The 24343-nt window shown below is 38.6% G+C and overlaps 1 protein-coding gene across 8 annotated transcripts in view; it reads left to right on the forward strand.

Moving 5' to 3' along the window:
- The window catches only part of LOC107306691 (small conductance calcium-activated potassium channel protein 2), a 60720-nt gene extending 43645 nt beyond the window's left edge, over nt 1-17075 (forward strand). For 2 of the 8 annotated variants that reach the window (XM_085529420.1, XM_085529430.1), the window contains 4 exons: nt 8637-8747; nt 10564-10691; nt 14750-14819; nt 16179-17075. In XM_085529420.1, coding sequence (XP_085385546.1) covers nt 8637-8747; nt 10564-10691; nt 14750-14819; nt 16179-16466 — 597 coding nt within the window. In that variant the 3' untranslated portion in view covers nt 16467-17075. Of the gene's footprint in view, nt 1-1750; nt 1917-8636; nt 8748-10563; nt 10692-14749; nt 14820-16178 lie in introns of those variants that run through there. The other 6 variants (XR_014939544.1, XR_001552240.3, XR_014939543.1 and 3 more) reach the window with 6 other exon arrangements.
- The last annotated feature ends 7268 nt before the right edge of the window (nt 17076-24343 follow it).

Consider the following 24343-nt stretch of genomic DNA (forward strand, 5'->3'; position numbering starts at 1 on the left):
ATTTGAACCCCATTTATCTGGGTGAAGAGTTCCTATTTGCGTAGTTACAGTGTAGTCAGTGTGTTTCTAGATTGTAGTATCTAAGTAAATAAGAAGCTGGTAGATAGCACAACTGTTTTATAGAACTTTCTATGGAAAATTTACTAAAATTGTGCATAGAGTTTTGCATAAAAATGCCTAATACATTGTGGGATGTTTTACCAAAATAATAATAATAATAAAAAAAAAAATCTTTACATTGGTTCTGTGATGAGCTGCAGAATTACGTAATTTTTTATGAAATGCAGAAATGTGCTTTAAATTGCACACTTGTATGCTGCTTGGTGGGTTGAACTGATGGTTGATATATGGCTGAACTGGTAGAAGAAAGTCCATTTTTTTATGGTAGCAGTACAGGAATAATAGTTTGTGTTTGCACTTAAAGGTTTGCCTAGAAGGAGGAAGCAGAAACAGAGATGAAATGTTCTGTGCTGACTGCAGCCCCTAGCCTGTGTTCCCCTACACCACTCTGTCTTGCTGTGAGGCGGTGCAAGAGCACAACTGGGCAGGTGCCTGGTGAGCAGCCACAGTCAACCCAGCACAGGTTTCCAATTCTGCCTCTTTCACTGCAGAGCAAGGACATTTGTGAAGCGTGAGAGGACAGGAGAACTGATCCCCACTCATATCTCATTAGGATTTGTGAAGTTCATAGGCAGACAGTTACTAACTAAAACAAGAAGCATTCTAGTTGTCCCGTGATATCTTTATTTACATAAATATGACTGGAGCTGATTGTTGTAGGCTAACCTGTACTTTGTTTTCAAAAAGTATATAAGTTGGCTTTGTTTCACCTGCAGTAACTTCAGATTTAACACATTACTGAACTAATGTTTCCCATCAGCTTTGTAGGCTGATGAGCCTGCTTGTTGAGCGCAATGGAATTTTGTGTCCTTGCTCAGTAACAAGGTGCTTTTTTTTTCATGTTAAGTATGTAGCATCATGATGGCCAAAAGGGAGGTAGGTTTCCCAGGAATCCAGCCACCACAGTGCATTCAGTTGCTGGACTTGTCTGGGTTAGCACCACTGCCATTTATAGGTTCCCTCTTAGAAGTGAAATTATCTTTCTTTTTTCTGGAAGCCTTTCCCAGTACTCAACTTGCATTACTAAAGAAGAGTTCACTTCATCCCCCATTGCCACTTCCCCTTACCGTATAGGAACAGTGAATCAATTTCATTATTTCTGTATGACATGAAATTCTCATTATTTCTTTATTTATTGCAGCATTGCTGAAAATTTTATGGGCTAATGGGAAGTAAAAGAATCTGCTCATCTGCTGTTTCTGGATGAAAAATTTATATGTTCCAACAAAACTCTAGCTGCAGTGCATACTCCCCTGAAGACAACAGTAGCCGTGCAAATACTGAATATATGAAAGTATAAATAATGCAAAACTATTTTCAGTCATATTTTTGACTGAGACAGTATAGTTGTTGTCCTATTACTCATCCTCCTTTGGTTCAGTGTTGCAAGGTTACACATCTCTCCCAGTGAGCACTGACAGATGCAGAATACATCCATGCAACACCTCTTCCATAGCCTCTTGTCTGTCTTGTGGATGGATTCCTCCCTCAACTTTTGCATTGCTTGTTTTGGAGAATTTTCTTTTTTTTTACTTCAAGCAAGATTTTTTTTTCTCCCTTCCCCTGGTGGTCCACTAATTCCACCTTCCAGAGAGCCAAATAAACAGAGTATCTGTTTAAATTCTTACAGGCTTTTCATTTTATGCAGAGCAGCAGGAAGAATGTTGTGCCTTTTCTGGTGCAGAGCTAAATTTCCCACCAGAGCCATATGTCTGCAAAGCGGACCTTCTCTCTCCCACAGTGGATCCCAAGGGAAATGAGCAAGAAATGTGGCAGCTGTCTTCTTTCAGCTACAGGCAAGTATAGCAGGACGATTTAATGACATCTACAGCACTAAAGACTGCACTTCACTTCCAGTCCAGTAAACCAAAGCTGCCAGGAGACCTTTAGCTGAAACACTGATACACCATATTGCTTCCTTTCTCACCAGTAGCACCCTTCAGGCATATATATATATATGTGTATGTGTGTATATATATATATATATATATATATATGATCTCCAGGCTGTTGTAGAAATTTCTCAGTTCACTGTTGCCTTGTATTTTGGAACCTTACCGAAGAAAGAACCAACTGGAAATGCCAGATGCATTTACTTGAAGTATAGGGTTTCTCTGAATCATAGCCTTCAGAACGGCTGTTGTTTCAAGTGCAGTTTATCAGCCAGACTTTGAAAGTGATAACAATAGTAACCACCAAACATAACCCTTCAGCTGAAGATTTTCAGGAACCTCAGTTTTTCACTGGCTCGGGGCCCCTGTGGGCACTCATTGCAAGCACTAGATTTTATAGATTTTAATTTGCACTCTCCAGTTTTAGAGTCACTGTGTGTTGTGTCAGTTGGCTGGTAGGAAAGGCATGATCTCAGTCAAAACTTCGTAACCTCACTATCATCAGATCTGACTTCTGTCATGTTAGTCACTCTGGGCAACAATAAGTTTTACCTCTAGCTGCCATGGCTATGCCTGCTGTGGTTTGCCATAGTGTACAGTTTCCTACTGGAACATGAGGTTTGCCAGCTCAGGACAGGCAATCCTGATAAGCTGAGGGTGGGCTGCTTCAGCAAAGAGAATGATAGCTGCAAAAGGCATCTGCTGTATGTAAGAACATTGCAAAATCTCAGCAGGATCTCGAGGAGAAAAAAGACAGTCAGGTCTGGCATTATGATGTGTACAATGTGTATAATGATGTTGGTTAATACCCACCATATTCATGTACTGTCATTTATATCACTGCAACCCTTCAGTAGTTTAAACATGTTATCCTACTGATACTGTATAAAAATACTAAAAATAAGATACTCCAAGTTCCTGAACAGCTCAGCATCTTAGTCATGTAAAATGAATGGGGAATGAGGAGGTGGTATCTTAATAGTGATCTTAGAGTACTAGGATTCCTCAGTATTGTTTTGTTTGGGTTTGTAGTAATAGCCTAAAGAAGACTGGGATGCATGGTGGGGAGGATATAACTTGAAAGAAAACTACATATTGGATTTGGGCTTTTTGTAGCGAAGTTTTTTTAGCCAAGGGACAATGCAAAGAATTTTGTCTGAAAATGGGATTATCAGAACCACAATACATTGCTTCCATACTGATAAGTTGGAAGAGCCAAGAGGCATAAAGTACCGAAAATGAGGTCAGACATTCTATGTATGATGCCATTGAGAAGGGAATTTGCTTTATTAAAGCAGATGAAGCAGTGCTTAGAATCATTCAGATCTAAATACTGAGAAGAGTTTTAACTGCCTGAGCAGTTAGGGAACGTTGCAGTTTGAGGTCCAGTGGCAAAGTGAAAGGCAGTGTCAAGTAACAGTTACTTTGTTCTGAAGAGAATATTTAGGGTTTTTTTGTTTATTTTTGTTTTTCAGTTGGTAAATTTAAAATATAGCTTAAAATTCAATAAATTTCACTTTTTTTTCTTTTTTCTTTTTTTTTTTCTTTTTTCTTTTTTCTTTTTTCTCTTTTCTCTTTTCTCTTTTCTTTCTTTTTTCTTTTTTCTTTTTTCTTCTTTCTTTTATCTTTTTTCTCTTTTCTTTTTTCTTTTTTCTTTTTTTCTTTTTTTCTTTTTTCCTTTTCTTTTTGTAATAGTATAAGCTTGATGGCAAAAAAGCCAAGGCCTGTTAACATACTGTATTTTTTTGTCTGAACTTACCCTATTTCTCCACTTCTTCAATCTTCATCTACACTTGTGAAACTGCGAAAATAATTAGCCTACCAGTATTTAACAAGTGTGTAAGTCCATATATGAGTCCACATGTGTATAGCCACACACTTATATTCATGCAAATTTATTTTAATTACATGCACTAAAAATAGCTAAAGAGAGCTTTCCTGGACTATTGCTTACTTGTATGAGTATCTGAACTTGAGTTGTCATTCTTTGTCCTGGATAGGAGCAGCATGCTTAGAATTTAAGATACAAAGAGTGTCCTGAAGTTGTTTGCAGATAAATCGAATGTCTTCATACAAGACTGCAGCTAAAAGGATTGTCAGTCAAGGAGAGTTCTGCCCAGTGTAAGTGGCTGTAAATCTTATGCTTTAAGATTTTATGGATCATTAATGCAAGTTTTAAATTAAAAAGAAAAATCTGATGATCAAAAGGAGATATATGATGACACTGTGCAGTCAAATCCAGGCCAAGGTTTGCTGTTTAGCCCATTTGAAAGGCTTGAGGATGTGCTGTCTGTTTGTTTTCAGACTCTGTGCTTCGTGAATGCCAGCAGAGAATGTTTTGTATCAATCAAGCAGTCAGGAAGTCTGTGTCCATCAGTGTTAGATCTTTACAATAATAATGCAGGCTTTACTGAGTTCATTAGCAGAGTCCTTGTCAGTTTAGAGAAGCCAGTTTTCAGCTCAGATCTTTTATGCTTCTGCTGGCTTGGTAGGTAAGTTTGTTCAGCTAGCACATTTTTGTGAACATAAACAGATTCAACAAGGGCAGATGCAAGGTGTTGCACTTAGACTGGGGCAGTCCCAGGTATGTAGTATAACAAATTGTCAGTAGACGTATGGATAAAGATTTAGTGATCTTTAATCACCAAATCACTTTGATAAGGAACGTGAGCTGGGATTAGACCGTCATGAGACAGGTTAGTTTTACCCTACTGATGATGTGTCTTTGCGCTAGTAATTCAGTGACTTGGGTAGTCACTGTTTCTTGGGTGCTGCATGCTCCCAGCATCCCATTGACTTTGAAAGTCAGAATTGTCAGTGGATGAATTGTTTCATCCCTTTTCCCCTTCTCTGTGGTATAGTCATAAGTCAGGACTTGTTGTTCTGACATACATGGTTATGAACAGTATTTAACAACCAGCATAAACTGATGCTTTTTGAACATCTAAAAAAAAATATAACATTTGCTTTTGAAAACTTTGCATTCTTCTTTTCCCCAAATTTTGTTATACTGAAGTCCTACGTGCTCTTGAAGTTGATCTGCTAACCAAAAAAATCCAAACCAAAAAACCCCACACAACCAAGGAACAGGATGGGGGACTGAGTGAAGAATACAAGATCCAGACAGAATTAGTTATTGCCTTCGCACTTGGAAATATACACTTTTCAGCTTTTCTTCATTTTTACTTTTGTTGATATATAATTCCTCTGAAAGATATGCAGGAGTTTGAAGCAGTGATTTAGTCTATTATCTACTTTGAAACAGGATAAGAAGAGTGATTTAGCAATCAAGTATAGGGCTTATTTTAGAATTTTATTCTCAAAAGAGCCTCTCTTGCACTTAAAAAATCAGCATGATGTGGTTTCCTTCGAGGAAATCTGCAAAAACTAAGCATTCAGAATAGATTTCTCTTGTTTTGCAGAGATGCTAAAAGTGGTCGTTCTCATGTCCTATGAGCATGCCACATTCTCAAAAACCAAGTGGGGTAATTGCATCTAGAATACTGCACAGTTGCAAGAAACTGTTCAGGTGCTAAGGAAGACAGCGGCCCTAATGTGCCATTGAGGGAGCTTTCATTGCATGCCAGTGACACTGTTTTACTGCTGTAGGGGCTCTTACTCATGCGATATACAGCTACACTTTTCAGCAGCTTTTGGCCCATGTAACTGCTGTACCACTCTAGAGAGGTAATAGAATGGGTCTTAAAAGCTTAATTGCAACTCAAAGTATGTTCATATTGTCTGTTACCATTCTTCCAGACTTTTTATTTCGGGAGCAGTACATATGGGGAATCTAGCGTTTCTCTTTCCTTGTCATAAACAGCAGTTTTATATTAATTTGCCAGACCACGCTGTTTTAACCGCTGCAACCCATTTTAGCATTCTTACTGTAGGCAGGCAGGAATCAAATTACATCACTGGAGCAAAATTTGGCCTGTTATCCTGAGTGGGACAAAATATTTCTGTTCCCCCTCTCCCTCCCCCTTCTTCCTATTGTATGGAGTTGCTTTTATTGTTTTGCCCACAGGGAAGTGTCTTGCATTTTAGCAGTTCCCTCCTGCTGTCCTTCATAAGAAGGAGACTGGAAAAGAGCTGACTCTCTGTGGGGGGTGTAGGGCACACAGTAGAGCAGCTCCTGCCCAGACCCTGAAGAGCTGGGTGCATTTCTGAAGCCTTCAGTCTGCATTGTTAGCTGACTTCATACTTTCTGTCTCAGAATGGGATGTGGGGATGCAAAAAGAGTGTCCCTGTTTTGCCCTTGTCTCATGAAGAGAGAAAGAGACTTCAAATATATGAGAGGTTTGCTCAACACAGGGCTGGTGAGCAGAAGGAGAGGGCACAGCAAAGCTTGAAAGCTTGGGTGGAGGACAGAAAAGAAGCCAGGCAGAGAAATGCAGCAAAATCACAAGGGATAAATTGAAGAGAATGTTGAGTACTGTTGGGGGCAGAAGCTTTGCAAGGTAAGAAGTGATTGCAGAGTATCAGGTCTGTCTGAGAGAGCAGGTGATTTTCTTGGGATATCTATCATTGGAATGGAAGCTTAATTGGAGACACTGTGAATAAGGGTCCCAGGGAGTTAATTTATGTTCTGTTCTCTATGTGTTTAGTAGTGGAATCTGTACTTAGGAAGCTAGTTCCTGAGGTCTACTGTGCATCTTCTGAAGGCAGCAAGGCTGATACTGGAGCAGGGAGAAACTGACAGAATAAATGACTGAGAGAAATACAGAAAGTATAAGGAAGTTTTGTGGTTGAAAATTGAGTAAGTTTGAATGTGCAACGAAGGACTGCTTTACACTGGAGAATAACTGATGTTACTGCTTGGAGGTTGGACTGAACATGCAATTTCAATGCAGCCTTATTTATTTAATGTGATTTTTACACTTAAAAAAATGAAGAAAAAAAAAGGGGGAATGTAAAGATTTAAGACAAACAACAAATAAAAACCCCACAGACCCAGCTGATTTTAGTATTGATGTGCAAGTAAATGATACCTTGAGATGTGTATAATACACGCTGTTTCTCATTATGTGACGAATTGTTTTTCCAGTGTCCTTTCCAAGCACAAAGGACACCAATACCGAGTTTAAAAAGTGAGCTTATATTTACTTACATTTAAAGCAATAAAAGAATAAGTGAAATTAGACAGCAAGAACAAAACAAAGCAAGGTGAAATGAGACAGCAACAATAAAACATGTCAAGGTAATGCACCTAATCATTACAATGTGAGATTAACTGCAGTGATTAAGAAAGAAATATCACCAATTGCCCTTAATACTTTACCATCATCCAGATCCACAGTCACTGGGGTTAAAGCAAGAGTTTGGACAGTCTTTCCTAGTGACTGGGATGTCCTATATGATGTGTCCGTCCATAGGTAAGGTCTCCTGCTTTACTGCAAGAGAGACCAGCTTTTACACTGTTGAATAAACAGGTTTCCATCACTTCAAGGGCAGAAACATCTGGTTTCATTCTCCTTTTTGGATTCCACCTCAAGCCTGGCCAGTTCTCAAGGAGGAGCCAAGGAAGTTTGTGTACTATGTCTTCTTAAGGCATTAGATACCGTACTTCTAAACAAGGAAAGGTTAATAAATTCTCGCAACATTTTATTTGATCTACATCTCTTTCTCATGAGACATTTTATCTAAGCTACGTATTTCAGTAATGATCAGATAGTAATGTAATATAGTGCTTGGTGGTGAGGTTCATCTAGAGGTCAGCTTTGGTTTGAGATATGTTGTTAAGGTTTTATTACATTACACATTTAAGTCAACTTATTCTTCCCATTAACCCCTTTAACCACCCTTCCCCACCCCCGCAACCCCCATTAAAAAATAATGTATATATATTTATATATATAATGGTAACAAGGATACTGCCTTTTCAAAGGAACTGACACTAGTTTAGGTCTGTTAGGAGCATGGATGTGCACATATGCATGTCTATGCATATGTACAGGCAGCACCAGTTAGGAACTTGGTATTTTCTCTGTTTCTAGTGAATGTGTTGTATACATGTGCTGTTTTAAATGGTGATAAGCAACGCAGAAGTATTGTAGGAAAAAGTCAGTGAAGCCTTCAGACAGCAAAATTAATAAATACTGCATTTATTGTAAGTTTATTTTTGGCCCATAAATCAAATTCTAAGAAACTTCTTGTTCGTTTGATTTGTTTTGTTTTTTTTTGTTCTGGTGCCCTGGATGCTCATTTAATCCTATTTCATCTTTTGCAATTGCTGTAACTTTGAGACAGTTGTTAAGAGCAGGGTATATTTTGTATTTCTTTACTAACATTGTGGGTTTTAAAAGGTGTTTTATTCACCAGCCTCCCTTTCTGATGCACTAGAAACGGGATGTATTCAAATTTTTGATCACTGCAGGAAAAAGAAAAAGCAGGATTTTTAAAGACGCTGCTCACTAATTGTTTCAATGCTTTGACAGTTTACCAGCCTGTAACTGCTGACTTTTTCTATTACTTTCAATAGAAATAGCTGTAGCATCTTCAGTGTATTTAACAGGCTTGAAATACCTGATTCTTGCTATATTTCTGCAACAAAGGAGAAACTTCCACTAAAAACTCTGCAAAATGCAGTAGTAACATTTTGGGGGTTTGTTTTATTGTTTTCAGGGTGCTGGGTGCACTGCACTGGTGGTAGCTGTGGTGGCAAGGAAGTTAGAACTTACCAAAGCTGAAAAACATGTGCATAATTTCATGATGGACACCCAGCTAACTAAAAGAGTAAGTCACACTTTATATTCACAACTGAAAAGGAAATGTATGTTAACTTATTTTTGCATTTGTTTTAAGTGGTCTCCTGCTCCATTCTTCTACTGGGCTTTTTCATAAGTGTGATTTTGAAAGGAGGAAATCAAATGCTCTGATCTTTTATTGGAATTGAGGATAAATGCAGATTTTTGGTGATTTTAATATTCTTCTGTGGAGGGTCTTCCAGCTGTAAGATGATTGAAGTAAACAACAGTACAATATGGTAAAACCAGTGAGTAATATGTTAAAGAAATCCATACAGCATAGGAGAAGGTTTATAGCTAAAATAGGTGAAATGACTAATAAGTAAGAATTTCAAACTATACAGGATATTCTTTAAAAAAAAATCCCTTTTCATACCTTGTGAACAAGGGAGTCTTTGCAATTGCTTGGTCTGCCTAGCACGGCACTCGTTCAGCTACACACATTCAGCTGAAGCACCCTGAAAGATGTCTCATGGATAACAGAAATACTTCAAGAGTGATCATTTAAAATAAAGTAAAATAAAATAATAAATAAATAAAACCTACAGAAATTGTTATAATTCATTATAGAAATGGCTATTTCAATTTGTATGAGAAGTTCCTAATTTTTTAATTCACAAATAACATCTTGGGAAATGAAATAAGTCCTTTTTAAAAGAAAAAATACAGGCCACTGTTGAGGAAACACAAAAATGAGTTGGAGCTACAGACAGGTCCAGTGCTTACCCATGGTGAGGTAAGAACTTGCTGTTAGGGATATTTCTCAATTGAAACTGACAGTTGAACTCTTAATGTCCTTTAAGAGGAAAGAAGGCCTTGTGAAGATTGGCCAGATTTTGAGCCTTGTGTTCATTTGTGCCTTTTAAAGCTTTTCCTTCATGTAAATCTAATTATCAGTCTCATAGTGTGCCTGAGCGGTGCTTTGTAGCTTCAAACTCATGACACTCAAAGCTAATGCAAAACACATACAAGGTGGGAACCTCCTGCTGGGTGGAGCTACTGCATTGCATTCCTACTGTATGGTGGCTTTCTCTCATGCTGCAGCAACCTGGATAATATACAGTTGGAAGGATACAATATAAAGATGGATAGCCTTTGCAACTAACCTACTAATTCTGTTAATAAATACTGCAGTGAAATTATTTGTCTGTTGTTTTTAGCCATGAAAATATTGGAGGAAGGAACTGTAGGTACTCTTTAACATATTATGGAAAGCCTCATTAAAAAAAAAACAAAAAACAAAACAAAAAAACCCTTAAGAAACAAAGCACTGCATACATTAATTAGGGAGAATGCTTTTTTTATCCCCTCTGAGGATGGTAAGAAGGAAACAAGATGGAAAAGATGTAAAGAATCAACAAAAACACACTCAAACAGCTCTGGATGTTTAAAAGGCTGTAAAACTGCAAAGAGAAATAAGGTACTAATAATACAAGAATAAGAAGAACTTTATGATCTGATAAAATACTGTAGTGAGTTACCATCCAGGTAATTATCAGTATTTTCTTGCTGTGGTTTGTATTGCCATAAATACCAGATGGTGCAAGCTCTGTTAAAGAAGGGCAGGTGATTCCCAGATGCAAAGATAGCTGGTGCCATTGTCATAAGTAACAGCACAGAAATTGCTCAGCAGTGCCTTGGTCCAGCTTCTGTTTTCTGCTGTTTCTGCTGCAGCTTCTTCGTGTACCCATTTCCCATGTTTTGGCAGGGTCTTAAGTGTTACAGAAGAAGAATACGCTAGAAAAGATAAAACATGACATAATAGTATTTTTTTGTCAGGTTGGTGTTTTTCTTTTATTAAACAGGTGAAAAATGCAGCTGCCAATGTACTCAGGGAAACATGGTTAATTTATAAAAACACAAAGCTGGTTAAAAAGATAGACCATGCAAAAGTAAGGAAACATCAACGCAAATTCTTGCAAGCTATTCATCAGTAAGTACTATTTTGTTTTGGTTTTCCTTTTCAGCTGTTTTCTCTCCCTTTTCCCCTCCTTTTCTCTATTTATTTATTTTTTAGTTTCTGTTTCCTCCTCTCTCTTTCCCCCTTTTCACAAAGTATTGCTCCTGAGCTTTTTGTTTGAAAATGACAAAAAATAAGTTTTTACTGTAGTACCTGCTTACAACAGAAGGTATGTTGACTGTATGTGCCCAGCACAAGTTAAATCAGAATTGTTTGTAGTTTTGTTAGTTTCCCATGCTTCCTGAAATAGCTAAGACATATTTGTCCTTTGCCACTGTAACTGTCCTTTGCTGTTATGTATCTGTTTACAGGTAGTAAAATACAAGCTACAACAGATAGAAGAAGAGAAAAAAAGTAATAGAAATCATTTGTACATTTGGTAATTTCAGATCAGAATGATATAGTGGAAGAGAGGCTATGAGTATGTATGTAGTATTTAATTAAGTTATGAATCAAGCTTCTTTCTTACAGCTCAACAGCAATTTGCTTATTTCCTCAGTAGATCAGGTCAGGTGTTGATATGTAAGGTATTAACCCAATATACAGAAAAATATCGTATTCCAACAGACATGGTACAACCCTTGAATACCTGTGCTGTAATTCTGATGAGTTCTTCCCCCCTAATGAACTCCCAGAGGCTTGAAGACAAGTATGAGAACTGTGAGCAGTAATATAATAACGCCAGACTTGAAGTATTCAACTAAAATTCATAGTATGTATTCATCATAAAGCACATAAAGCCCAACAGACCTCTGTGATGATTGCTTTTCTGTGGACTATATGGGGGGCAAAGGAAAAAAGAGACTTTTGTCCACAGGAACTACAAGCTTATCCTAAGAAATGGTCAGCACCCGTGCTACTATTTATCCATTCTTCTAGATGTCTGTATCCAGTCTGAGGAAGCCATTTGTTGCATGGCCTATGAAATGGGTTTTCTGAGATACTTGGGGAAACGTAGATCAAGTATTTAAGGTTCATTTTGAACTGATATTTTGATAACTTCTGACAACAGTTAGTCTGTGTGAGCCAGCCTGCAAGGAGAGTGTCCAGGTGATCCAATTCTGTGCAGTAAAAGGATTCCCGTCTCATCTTCCACGAGGGAGAGAAAGAAAAAGACAGGTTATTTTACTTCCTCTTAGTAAATTTAGGCTTATTGACATTGCCTCTAAGTTTCATAACAATGTTTTAAATAGCTAAGCCTTGAAGGTATTAAGGTATTCAATAACCTTGATTACTATTTCATACTTAGCAATCTTGCAGGATTAAATGTTACTGTGCTGCAGGTATACTTGAGGCAATAAAAGGACTGCAAAAGCTGAGGCGTTTTTCTCATAAGTAAAAAGTGTATTAGCCTAGTTGAGTTATCCTTCTCAGCTTAAAGGACTGGGAGACAGTGAGAGGGTGGGCAGGGGTTTTAGGATAGAGGATGGCACGTCCCGTGTATCCTTTGCTGCATTTGAATGCCTTATTGCAAAGGTTATTCCTTAACATTTTAACCTTGCTATTTCTTGTGTGTATGTGTGTGTGCACTTATATGCAAAGAAGAATCTAAAAAGCACATTAGGCCCGATCTGCAGCTCATATATCATTCAAATCCAGAAGAGCTTCATAGGGTGTAAACTGTTGTCCTGCACCTTCCTTAAAAATTCATTAATTGGGCTGGGTGGATAACGCAGCAGCAGTAAGTTTCTTCCTTGCTGTGCCAGCCAAACTTCAAACAGGTGTGTTAATAATACATATAGCTCTGCCCCCTAGCACTTTGTATCCCATTGCAAAATGTGTTCTATTCAACCACAAGAAATTAGACAGTTTTCTCAGTATGCTAAAGAATGCCTCATGGATGAAAACACTGCTCCAGCAGCTTGCTTTCCTCAAGCTGCAGCTGAGTAGCTGAATGTGGTTTATTTTCTGTCCCTGCACATCTCTGAACTTTCTTGAAGGGACCAAGAAATTCATGGTAGAATATGGTTCTCTTCTATCGTTATGGATTCTTAGGTTTTTTCTTTCCTGGTCCCCTTCCTTCAGCTTCCCAATCATTTGGCTGAAGACAGGAATAAAACAAATGAAGCTTCAGGGCCAGTTCCATATATGAAACCAGAGCAGATTGCGATAACAGTTTCAGACTCACAAGTTCAGTCCTAAAATGGTGTTCTCCATGACTGGCCTGGTTGATTTTTCTTCTCATGCATAGTAAATAAGGTGAATTAACATTTTGACTAAACAAATGTACAGATGATAGTTAATGGGGAGGTTTGAAGGTTCCTTCATCATGACTTCACCTGTGGCAATTACTGACTGGAAGCAGTGGCAACTCCCTAGTACTTCTCACTTGCTGAATTGAGCTCACTGTGCTCATCTGGTTGTTTTAGTATCTTTTACAGTTTTTGTTTTTTGTTTTTTTTTCCTTTTGTTTTGTCTTTTTATTTCAACAAAATGAAAATAGAGCTCGGAAGTAAGTTTTATGAGCTATTCCTTTCTAAACTTGCAGAATTTACCACTGTCTGCATGCAAAAAATAGAATTTTTATTTGTGAACTTCAGTGGTCTGATTGCTGCCATGGAAACGCGATACAGAATCATGATCTTTCGCTGTGATAAGTGAAGTTTATAATGTCAACATGTTTCATATTTCTTCCTAGTGAATTTAAGAACAAAAGTCTGACAGTTCTCTTTAAATCTGGCTGATGCAGCTAAAAACTTGCCATTACCTAAGGATATGTCTTCTGGGTTGGCTGTGGTTAGGAATTATCACACTGATCAAGTCATTACATACTTATCTATTCCTAGTTATCCTCCTCTGAGACTGTTATGATACACCTCCATGCTTGGGAGATACTTCCATATTTTTGCCTTAGAATACCTCCAGCTCATAGCCTCTGAGAGCACCATTCCTACAATCTGAATATGTGCGTAACTGCAGATTTGATCAAAAGATTCCCAATTGTAGAGTATTTTGACGAAGACTTCCACTGGAAAAACATGTATCATCATCTGCTTCTGAGTTATTTGGAGCCATCTTCCCCCACAGGAAAATAAAGCACCACAGGAACGGACACCAGTTCAGCCTCTAGATTAAAATAAAATAACTTAAAGCCCTCATAGAAACATAAAGCTACTGAAGATAAGACATGTTGTTTAGTTCCAGGGAACTGGTGAAACAGTTCTGATCCCACTGAAGACTTCAGCAGTTTTGTCATTAATTTAAAGGGGATCAGAATTTCATCCCCTACATTCAAAACACAGCAAAGTCAAAATTTACTTTTACTCAGGGAATCTATAAAAAAGTTTGTGTGTGTATCTTCCAAATACTGTGCATTGCTAATTAGTAGTAATGCAGATAGCAAGGTATTAAAATCTTCTTATTGCATACTTTCTCAGTGTTCCAGTTTAAATAGCACCTTGTAGAGGAATGTCTAGTGTGAGTTTAAAATGTAAACATATTTAGATTCACAAGTTATGTAAGAAAATTGAGTGTATTGGCAAGTATGCTGGTTATTTAGCTGCTAGTCAGATGGAAGTTGTGTTTAACTAATGTGAAACTCACTTATCACTGTATTTCCATCAGGTTCGAACACTTGCTGATCCAATCCATTTCCGACAGAACAGGGCTAATACCTGTATCTAGTCATGTAGGCATGGGAAGATTCTTGTTTAATACAACACTGATGGAAAAGAAAAAAACAAGCAGTTGTTCTATGTTTCTTCCTATATCTACTTGTCACGATACTGAGGCTTTGAGGAATGTTCTGGCTTTCTTTCATGTAGTCTGGATAAACTGTTACCTCCCTTTTTGAACTTTGATCATGGCAAGCGGTTTTCTCAAGGACATCGCATTTCCTTGCTCTTTCCTTTTTTTGTGGTGTTGAAGAAGCATGCTTCCCATCGTAGCAGGCACATGAGCGGTTTTGACTTTACACAAAGTACTCAAGGCATTGTCCATGCAGTTACTTGTTCTTGTGAGTTTTATGCATGCTTTTTAGAAATCCCCATGTGATCTCTCAGACACGTCTGACTTAAAATTCCACTTTTTAGATTAAGAAGTGTAAAAATGGAGCAAAGGAAACTGAATGACCAAGCCAACACTTTGGTGGACCTGGCAAAGGTTAGTAGGCAATTGTTCTTGCTTTAATATTCATTCTTTCAAAATGTAAGGGTTTGCAAGTGCGGGTGTTGTTGACAAGTGTGTGTTGTGGGTTTTCTTTTGTAAAGAAGTAAAAATATGGGTTAGTTTGGGGTTAATCATCTTGTTTATGTCTCTGACCAAAATTCAAGTTCATCTTATTTATTTATTTATTTTGGATATTTGAAAAAGATTTCACAGTCGAGAGCGTGATCCTGAGAGCTGATGTGACTGCAGTGGTGGTGGTAAATACTGAACTGCAGCTGGGCCTCAGCAGTGCAGTACTGTGTATTGAAGAGGCTTCCTGTCCAGTGAAAGTGACTTTGCCTTGAGGAACCGTTGTATGTGGCCCCTCACACAGATATTAACAGTTCAGTCTTTATTTTTCCTTTGCTTTAGAGAGTCATCCGGCAATTTGAGTTACTGACAATACATTTCACTCTACTGCTTCTTGATAAGCAACTGATAAGGACTTTTTAGAGGTTATGTAACGTGGAATACTTTGCCTTTGGGGATCATGTTGGTATCTTGAAAAGAAGGGCAGAGAGATGAGTTATCTACACTCATCTGATGGTGAGGTACTTTATACTTCAGGCAGTCTGTCCTTCAGTTAATCTCTTTGGGTGGTTTGTAAACTTCAGCCAGTTTGTCTGTTGAATTACATGCACTTTTAGTTGGCCTTTATGATGTAAATTCTGCCGAACACTGTGCCATTTTAAAGTTCACCCTGTATAATTCCTGTAGCCATATGCTGTTTTGTCGAGGGAAGATGGATGGGAGAACGCAGAAATGGAGGAGCACACAATTCAGTTGTACTCCTTGCACTGCAATTCAAGGCCAGCCCACTCAACTACTGTTACTACAGGCAGTACAAGGAACCTTGGTCAATTTAAGGAGAAAACAAATGAACAAAATTTCTGTTCTGCTTAAAAGAACAAAAGCTTTTAAGATGAAATGCAGAAGAGTCAAGGGTACATAACTGCTTTGTCGTGCTCAGTCTTCTCATGGCTTACACTATTGACTTTGTTATCATCTCATTCTGGTGCATTTCTAAGCACCTGAGCTTCTGGGAAAAGGGCCTGGTGTTTTGTCTAATTCATTTACATTTTGACTTTCAAAGTACTTCTCAGAATACATTACATTTCTGTTCAGCAAACTTAGTAGGAAGTTTATACTGAATACTAAACAGTTTTCCTCCACAAGTACAATTGTTTCACAAAGCTCGTTATACTTTTCATTTCCTTTTTTTGCGTGTGTGTGGAGTGCATGAGTAGATTTTACTGCATGTCAGAATATTTGCAAGATCCATCTAAACCTTCGTTCACGTCCTTCTGCTTTCAGACTCAAAACATCATGTATGACATGATTTCTGACCTAAACGAAAGAAGTGAAGATTTTGAGAAGAGAATTGTTACTCTGGAAACTAAACTGGAAACTTTAATTGGTAGCATTCAAGCTCTCCCTGGACTGATTAGCCAGACGATCAGCCAGCAACACAGGGATTTCCTTGAGGCTCAGATACAAAATTATGACAAGCATGTTACCTACAGCGCTGAGCGATCACGATCTTTGTCAAGAAGAAGGAGATCTTCCTCCACAGCACCACCAACTTCATCGGAGAGTAGCTAGAAGATAATAAGTTAACTGCAAAATAAAGACTTTTTGCCATCATATGGTCAATATTTTAGCTTTTATTGTAAAGCCCTATGGTTCTAACCAGTGTTATCTGGGTTCTGATGTCAGAGTCCTGGAAACCTGAACACAATGTTTTAGGCCAAAATGAGTGAAAACTCTTTATTTTTTCTTTTTTTTTCCCCCTCCTCCTCTCAGATGCACAGTGAATGCACCTATTATTGCTATATTACATTGTTCCTCCTGTAATTTCACTAACTTTTTATTCATGCATTTCAAACAAACTTTACTTACTAGAATATATAATATAATAAAGAAGTTAATTTCTGCACATTGTTTCTTGGTTACTTGAACTTTAACAGTTTTTAAAAACAAAGCTCACAATCACAAAGTCTAGTTATAAACCTTTAAGGAACAAAATTGAAGCGTAATCATCATCCCTCAGAAGGAATACTAATTCTCTAAACTTTGCTTGCAGTGGAGGGGGAAAAAAATCTGTGTTCATCTAACAGTGTGCTGAATGATGTATAGTCATTTTAAAAGGTCAACAACAGCTTCAATTTCAAAGGGGATTAATTAAAAATATAGTTTATCCTAGAAAATGAAGTATGGTGTGTTGGTTTTTTTTTTCTAAATCCTTTTAGGGTTGTTTGATATGCATCTGTACACACAGCCATCGGTAATGTATACATGCACATATGTATATGAAATTACTTGGGCAGTAAATGTGGCAAAGAATTTTTAAACCAAATATTGGTAAAGCTGCTGGTGTGCAGAAAGCACATGTAAGGTCCTATGAAGAAACACTCTTACTCCCGTGGTTATGCTAGGTAAGTACATACAGGGAGGAGCATCGCTTTTAAACTGGAAGTCTCCCATTAACCCTGTCTGTGTTTTGACACAGACGATATCTTCTGCATACGTTGCATGTAGGTAATCCCTGTGGCTTCTGCTATGCAGTCAAAAACTTTGCAAGGAACTTTTAACAGAATTTATTTCCAAAAATCTGGGGAAATTTTCTGCCTCTTCTCCTGGTTTGTGTTCCAGAGGAGCAAATCAAAGTGTGTTTAAATGCTCAGAAACATGCAACTTGCATTCCTGAGTCTTCTTTATAAACAGAAAGTTATTTGACCTCTTATAATATTTTTTAGTATTTACTGTTTATGAAATACAGTTGCCCAGCCCGTCTCCCATTAAGAGCAGTTCTCATACAACCAATGTAGATGCAAGCTGCATCCATCAGCAGAGCTTGCTGATAAAATGTCCAAGTGTTTCTCTGTCATTTCTAATGTCCATGACAGGTGATGACTTCACAGTATTTTACCTCCTGGATGAGCAGCACAGTTACCTGTTTCTGGATTGCCATCTTTATCGATGGTGGTATTTCGTGACTGGGAATAATGAGCTGTAAGTGCAGCCCATCTTTTGTTGTTGTTTTTTGCTTGTTTGTTTTTCAATTTAATCTCTTCCAGTTGCCAGTGGGAAGAAAAAGAAAGAAAGAAAATAGTGATATTATATAGCACTAATGGAAAGCCCAGCCTTAAACTAGGTGAGATTTTGAGAGGTCATGAGGTCACTTTCTTTAATTTGTTGGCAGAATTAGAGATAGTTATTAATAATATCAGAATTCAGTATTCAAGTTGCAGAGTTCTTCCTTAAAGATCGCTCTTTTTCTCCTTTGTTTGTTTGTTCTCTGTGTGTGTGTGTAACTGAGAATCTTTCTCCTACACAATGGTACTAAGAAGACCCAACCTACTAACTTCTTACAGCAGCTCCATTGGTGCGATGTGGCCATTCCCTTCAGTAGGTTTTGTATCAGTCTACCAAGCTCTGATGGATATTTTTTATTTAAGCAAACAACTGGTGACTCCAGTATCTTAGTTTTCTCTAAAGCTCACTACTGCATTCAAAGCACTACAGGAGAATCCAGTTCTCGAAAACACAGATATAAACTGATATTCAGCAGCGTACAAAGCACTGTGGGTTTAATTTTTCTTACTCCTAATGTAAAATTTCCTTTAATCTTTCCTTGTTTGAGCCTTGTACCTCAAAGATATCTTGCCTTTGAAGACTGAAATGTAAGATCACAAGTTGGCCCATTTACCAAGCTTAAATCTACACTCATCAAGTGGTATTTTTAGATAAATTTATATCATTGCAAGATTGAAATAATATATTCAAAACATAACATCTAGTCTAGCAAAATCCTCCACAGTTTTTAATTCTGCAGATAATTGTCCATTATATGCCTGCAGATCTTCCCTCCCAGACCTGTGCAACTCAGCCATCCTTCACCTCCACTGCTCCATGAAGATGGATCTGTTACAGAAATGCCTTCTCTACTTAAAAAGTTAAGCAATACCTTAGGATCCCTGATCATGTGCTGGAAGTCTGTACTATTCCTTGTGAGCTGGTCAATAAACATGAATTCCTAGGATAGGTCTAAGTCATTGTCATCATGGGAGGTGGAAGATGGGTGATAGGCAAGTGGTTTTACTGCAACTCAGTTTGTAGGACTGTATCTATCTCAGATCACAAATGGACGCTGAAGTTGATACACTGCACACAAAAAGCATCTCTAAATATAAAATGGTTTGAATATGAGCGTCTCATATTCAGAATGAACCTGTTACCATTTCAGTACTGCAAACTGAAATTGTCTGAAAGCTCTCATCTCCTTGAGAGTTATAAAACAGTATCAATGTTTTATTTTCACAGGGGTTTTCTGATTAATAATCTGTTCTCCTCTTAGATTTTTTTGTTGCTCGTATGACAGTGATTGGGATAGAGTGTACTCCTTAATGCACTTTTGACTTTTCAGACAACTCCAAAATAATTATAAAGAGGTATAGAGTAGCCCAGTGAAGGGAGAAGAGGACAGGAAAGCACTAACACAGATCACCCAGTCCCAGTGTCCACCTACCACTAGTATTTCCAGCTAAACCCACATCCCTTAGTACAACATCTAAACGTTCCTTGACACCTCCATCCCTGACACCTGGGAAGTCCATTCCAGCACCTGACCACTCTGTCAGAGAAGAAATATATAATGACATTCAGCCTGCATCTCCCCTGGCACAACTGGAAGCCCTTGCTGTAAAATAAAGAGATGTGGAAGCGACATATTGCAGTTTGGTGTGTACTGATATGCCTCTGACATGCCTGACTGCCTCACTGCCTACTAGCCCTCGTCCAGGAGCTCTGCGGTGAGCAAGCACATCATGGAGCCTCACCTATCACAGGCAGCATGACGTGCAAGTTGAGAAGAATTAAGCAAAAGAGGGGAATTCTGTTAGTTCATGCACATGATGCAGGGCTTAGCACAGCACCAAACCTAATGCAGACATTTGACTTCCTGCCAAGGAGCGCTTGCAGCCAGGCAGCTCAGCATATGGGCGGAACAGGTGCAGTACGGTCTGATCTAGCATGTGTAGACATGCTCTTGAAAGAGCTAAAATGGAATCTCTTGCCAGAACTGGCGTGATGTATGTGCTGTGTGTTAGGCTTTGTCGCAGCAATGCAGTTAAAAGTCTGACTAGGCCAATAATTTCCAGCAGTTTCTTCTGTAGATGTCTGCAGGCCTTTCTGAATAATGTATGGTATGCAGCACAGCTGGAGGGCTGGAGAAATGGTAAGCCACAAACTTGAACCTGTTGTCATCAAGCATGGCAAGTATCCAAATGAGATGGAGAAGTGTAAAATGCTTCATACTGAGTTCCCTTGCATCCAGATTTACTTAAACCCATTAGTATCTTCAAATATTCAGGAGATTCAAGGCATTTTTCAATTATAGATGGTCAGTGCAACAACCTTTTATTGAGAGTAAGAGGTTCTACTTGAGAAGGATGTTTACTCTCACCTCACTGGCTTCCAAACCTGCATTTCCAAACATGCCTAAGTCTGAAGAGAAGCTCCATGTTCAGCTGTGTGGTTTCAGCATATCAGACCACTGAGTAGAGAACCATCTGCACTCCAGATAAATGATCAGACATCACATGGCATCGGGAATAACAATGAAGCGAGAAGAAAACACCGAGGCAGGTGAACTGAACAGCTGCAGGCTTCAGAACTTAGAGAAGATTTATGTGAAAATGCTTCAGTTCTGGAATTCATAGGCATCAGATGAAGGGATGACAATGTGCAGTTATGTTTCACGGTAATGAATGGTATGGACACACTTTGCTTAGCAGCATCCATCACCTGGTAGACAGGTCACCAAAGTATTACGAGGGCCCTGTGAGGAATGTGTTATTGTCAGGAAGAGCAGCTGGAAGAGTTTCTGTTCTTCAGCCTCTTACAGTTTACGCACAGATAAACCTACTTGAGCACTAAAAGTGCAGAGGCAGGGAAATAGGCCACACATTTCACGGCTACCAAATGCGTAAAAAGAAACATAAAAGCTGTAGACTGCTTTCCCAGTAGTCCAATACTCATGATTATATTTCCAGGTTGGCCGTTTTCTCCAATGTATAAAATATGTTGAGTGATGAAGATACATTTGTTTTCAATTTGAAGCAATTGCTGTAGTACAGCAGCATGAAAGATGTGCACTTCCTGAACTGCAGATACTCTTTTCAGTGGAAGCAGAAGAGAGATGGGCTAGTGGTGGGCAGGCTTTGCAATCAAGCTTTGTGACCACTTTCATAGAGGGAGAAATAGGACAGAGGGCACAGCTTGGACCCTCTCTGATGGTGATCAGATAGGTCCGAATTTCTTTTGTAGGCCACATGCACAGGTGCCATGGGACAGACATGGGCTGTCTCTGCAGACATGCAGACAAGGTTTGGGGTGTTGTGGCAGCATGTGAGTATCTGTAGCCCAGAATTTGCCAGTGCAAATATCGACTCCCTGCCAGCTTCCTGTTCAGAGATCTCCAGCTGTTCCATGCAACCTTCACAGATGACAAGACAAAAGAGAGAAAAAAGACAAACCGCTACAACAGAAAATGATTGCTTTTAATTGTTTAACATTTGCCTTCTTTCCTCTGCATAAAAAGAAGATTAAGAAGGAAGAGATGTAGGACAGAATTGGTTTTGCTCAGTAATAACACATCGTTTCCATGACATTTATGAATTAAGCTTTTTCTAAATGACAAGCAGACTAAATAGTTCATCTGGTTTCAGACTCACATACATTGCTCATGCTCAGCTACCGTGTTTTCATTCACTTCAGTTTTTCCAATACTTGCTGGTCACCCTTTGGTCCAACAAGGGAAAGAAATGTGTAGAGGAAGATTTTGTTTACTAGCAATGCATTGCCGTGTCTCATTCATGTTGCGGTGGGAAAAACAGACAAAACATAGCTAGATCAAGCTTTGGATATCACAGTTTGTTGCAAATGATGAGATCAATAGGTGACCTCTAGAGGTCCCTTCCAGCTCCTTGGATTCTATGATTCTATCTGCAAACCTACAAACACTTTGCATCACGAGACAGGAGCCCTCCTGCTCGGATTAAATCTCCTCATTGCTGAAGTAAAATATTACCACTGTTTGGATGATCCACATTGAACAATAGAACAAAGTAAGTTAATGCTGCTTACATACACTGCAGTTTCCTTGGGCCTGGCAAAGAACTTGAATGTGTATCAAGTGCCATCTGCCTAAAATTAAGAAAAAAATAATAATAAGCTCAGATCATAGACAAACCATAGAATCATAGAATTACCCAGGTTGGAAAAGACCTCGAAGATCATCAAGTCCAACCGCAGCCTAACCATAGTACCCTAACACTAACAACATGTGCAAGAATAAAGACAATAACATGTATTCATAAAATTAATTGACCTACACATTTAATGATTGGAACTTTCTTTCCATTTCTCAGTTTCTGTGGCCTTCATCTCCTTCTGCTTATTTCCCACGCTGCATGTGTTGACGTAAAGATGCTTCAGCACAACTACTGGTAGCATTATGTTCTCAGAGGAGCCCTCTTTAGGTCCTTTGGGGCAGTTCTGAGGCTTTTCCCTGCTGTATCCTGAAGTGACAGCATTTTCTGGTGCTTCACACAGGTGTTCTGCAGCTTCCCTGTTGCAGTCTCCTGAGACCCAGCTGGAATGCTAATGAATAGACAGTAACCATTCTGCTTTATCATTCACCATCCTAGCATATATATTAGAAGCTAATGCATTCTCAAAGCTCTATCAAATTTCTTGATACTTCACTCAATGTAATTCTTGTAATATGTTTTAATACAAAACAAACAAATAAACACAGAATTGTGTCTAATTTGATCAGTCATTTATATTCTCTTTCACACCTTTCAGAAAAAACTAAATTCAAAGTGTATTTGAAATCATCTGCTTTTGTCATTGGAAATACAAAGTTCCCATTCTCTTGAGTAGGTTTTTCTGTATCTGTTCAACACTAAGGACTAGTGACTTTTTTTAGCTCCCCATAGTGACTTCAGGACAATCAGCAGCACAAGACGAAATGTTTCTTAGCAGTAGAGTACATAAAGAAGACAAATGTCCCCCCGCAAGGTCTCTTGAAATGGAAGTTTACTGTTGTCTGCTAATAAAGTTGGTAGCAGAAAGGACAAGAGTAGCCATCCCTCCAATCAGTTCAGTGATTCCTGGATGTAAATGGCAGGCAAAAATGCAAGAAGAATCTTAAAAGCATTGACTTTGTTTCTAAACAGTCTGTTTCAGGATAGACGTGGATCAGAGTCTTTATGTGAGTCTTTGTTGTTGTTGTTTTTGTTGGTTTTTTTTTGTGCTTTCTCTGCGAGGTAACGAAGGAAATAATGGTAACCAGGGACAAAACCAAATCAGGTTCATCTTTGCACTGCCCTTTTGAAGTCGCACACTGAGAACTGTAGGTCAGAGATGCTTCATTTCTTCAGAAGGTGCTAAAATTACAATTTTAGAAGATATATATATCAGTGACTGCTGGTGAATCTTCCTAACAAATAACCCCTCAGCTGAGGCAGTGATACTCCTGGATAGCAGTATGCTCCTTAGTGGACTGTGTGCTCCCATAAACCAGGCTTCTGCTTTTCCCAGGACCACTCAATAGCGGAGCCTCTCTGTTCAGAGATAAAGTCTCACATGCATTCAGAGTGCATCTAGAGTAAGAAATACACACTGAGTCTGTCTGTCCTCAACACAAAGCAGTAATAAAGTCCAAGCCCTCTGTGACATTATCCTGTTGCTCTGCAGTCCTGATCAGAAGCTACTGAGGCTTTGATGCAGGCTTACTGCAGTCATGAAATAAGGTTCAAGTTTCTGCAGAAATACTGAATGTACCACATAGTTCTGTTCAGCGGAAAATGGAGATGTGGTCTGGGTGACACAAATGTGTATCTGGATTTACAGAGCTTGGTGGCTGCTGTTAAACCATTGGCAATGGTTTTATGGCCTCTCAGTTTGCTTTGTGAATGAGGAATCACTCAAGGAAAATAAATGAGACACTAACATACTGCCCTCCAACAGAGCACAACCACTGCCTTGGGACATATGTGCATAAAGGGAGGAACAATATAGAATTAATTTGTTTTCCTTCCTTCAGATTTCTTCCACAAGCTTGTGACAAGTCTGAGGAAATTTCCTGCTATGTAACTGTGGGCATATCAACATATCAACATCATTTATGTGACCACAGAGCTGTCCTTTGGCACCTGGCTGAGCACCAGCTTACAGCAGCCTTCCTATCCAGGAAAATGAGCCTCCTGTGAGATCCAAACCCTTCTATACATTTAATATTAACAGCAGATCCACTTGGGGAAGTGAAAACTTAAATTAGGTTGCTATAAATACCGCCTGTCCCAGAGTCATAAGACGGAAGTTCAATTAACTCAGATAAGTCCCAAAATTTGTATTCTGAAAATAGTGATGAAACTTCACAAGATTTTATAGGGCTTTTTATTATTGTTTTG

The sequence above is a fragment of the Coturnix japonica genome, chromosome Z, assembly GCF_054131305.1.
Source record: "Coturnix japonica strain WE chromosome Z, WE-NBRP24, whole genome shotgun sequence".
Classification (NCBI taxonomy): Eukaryota; Metazoa; Chordata; class Aves; order Galliformes; family Phasianidae; genus Coturnix; species Coturnix japonica.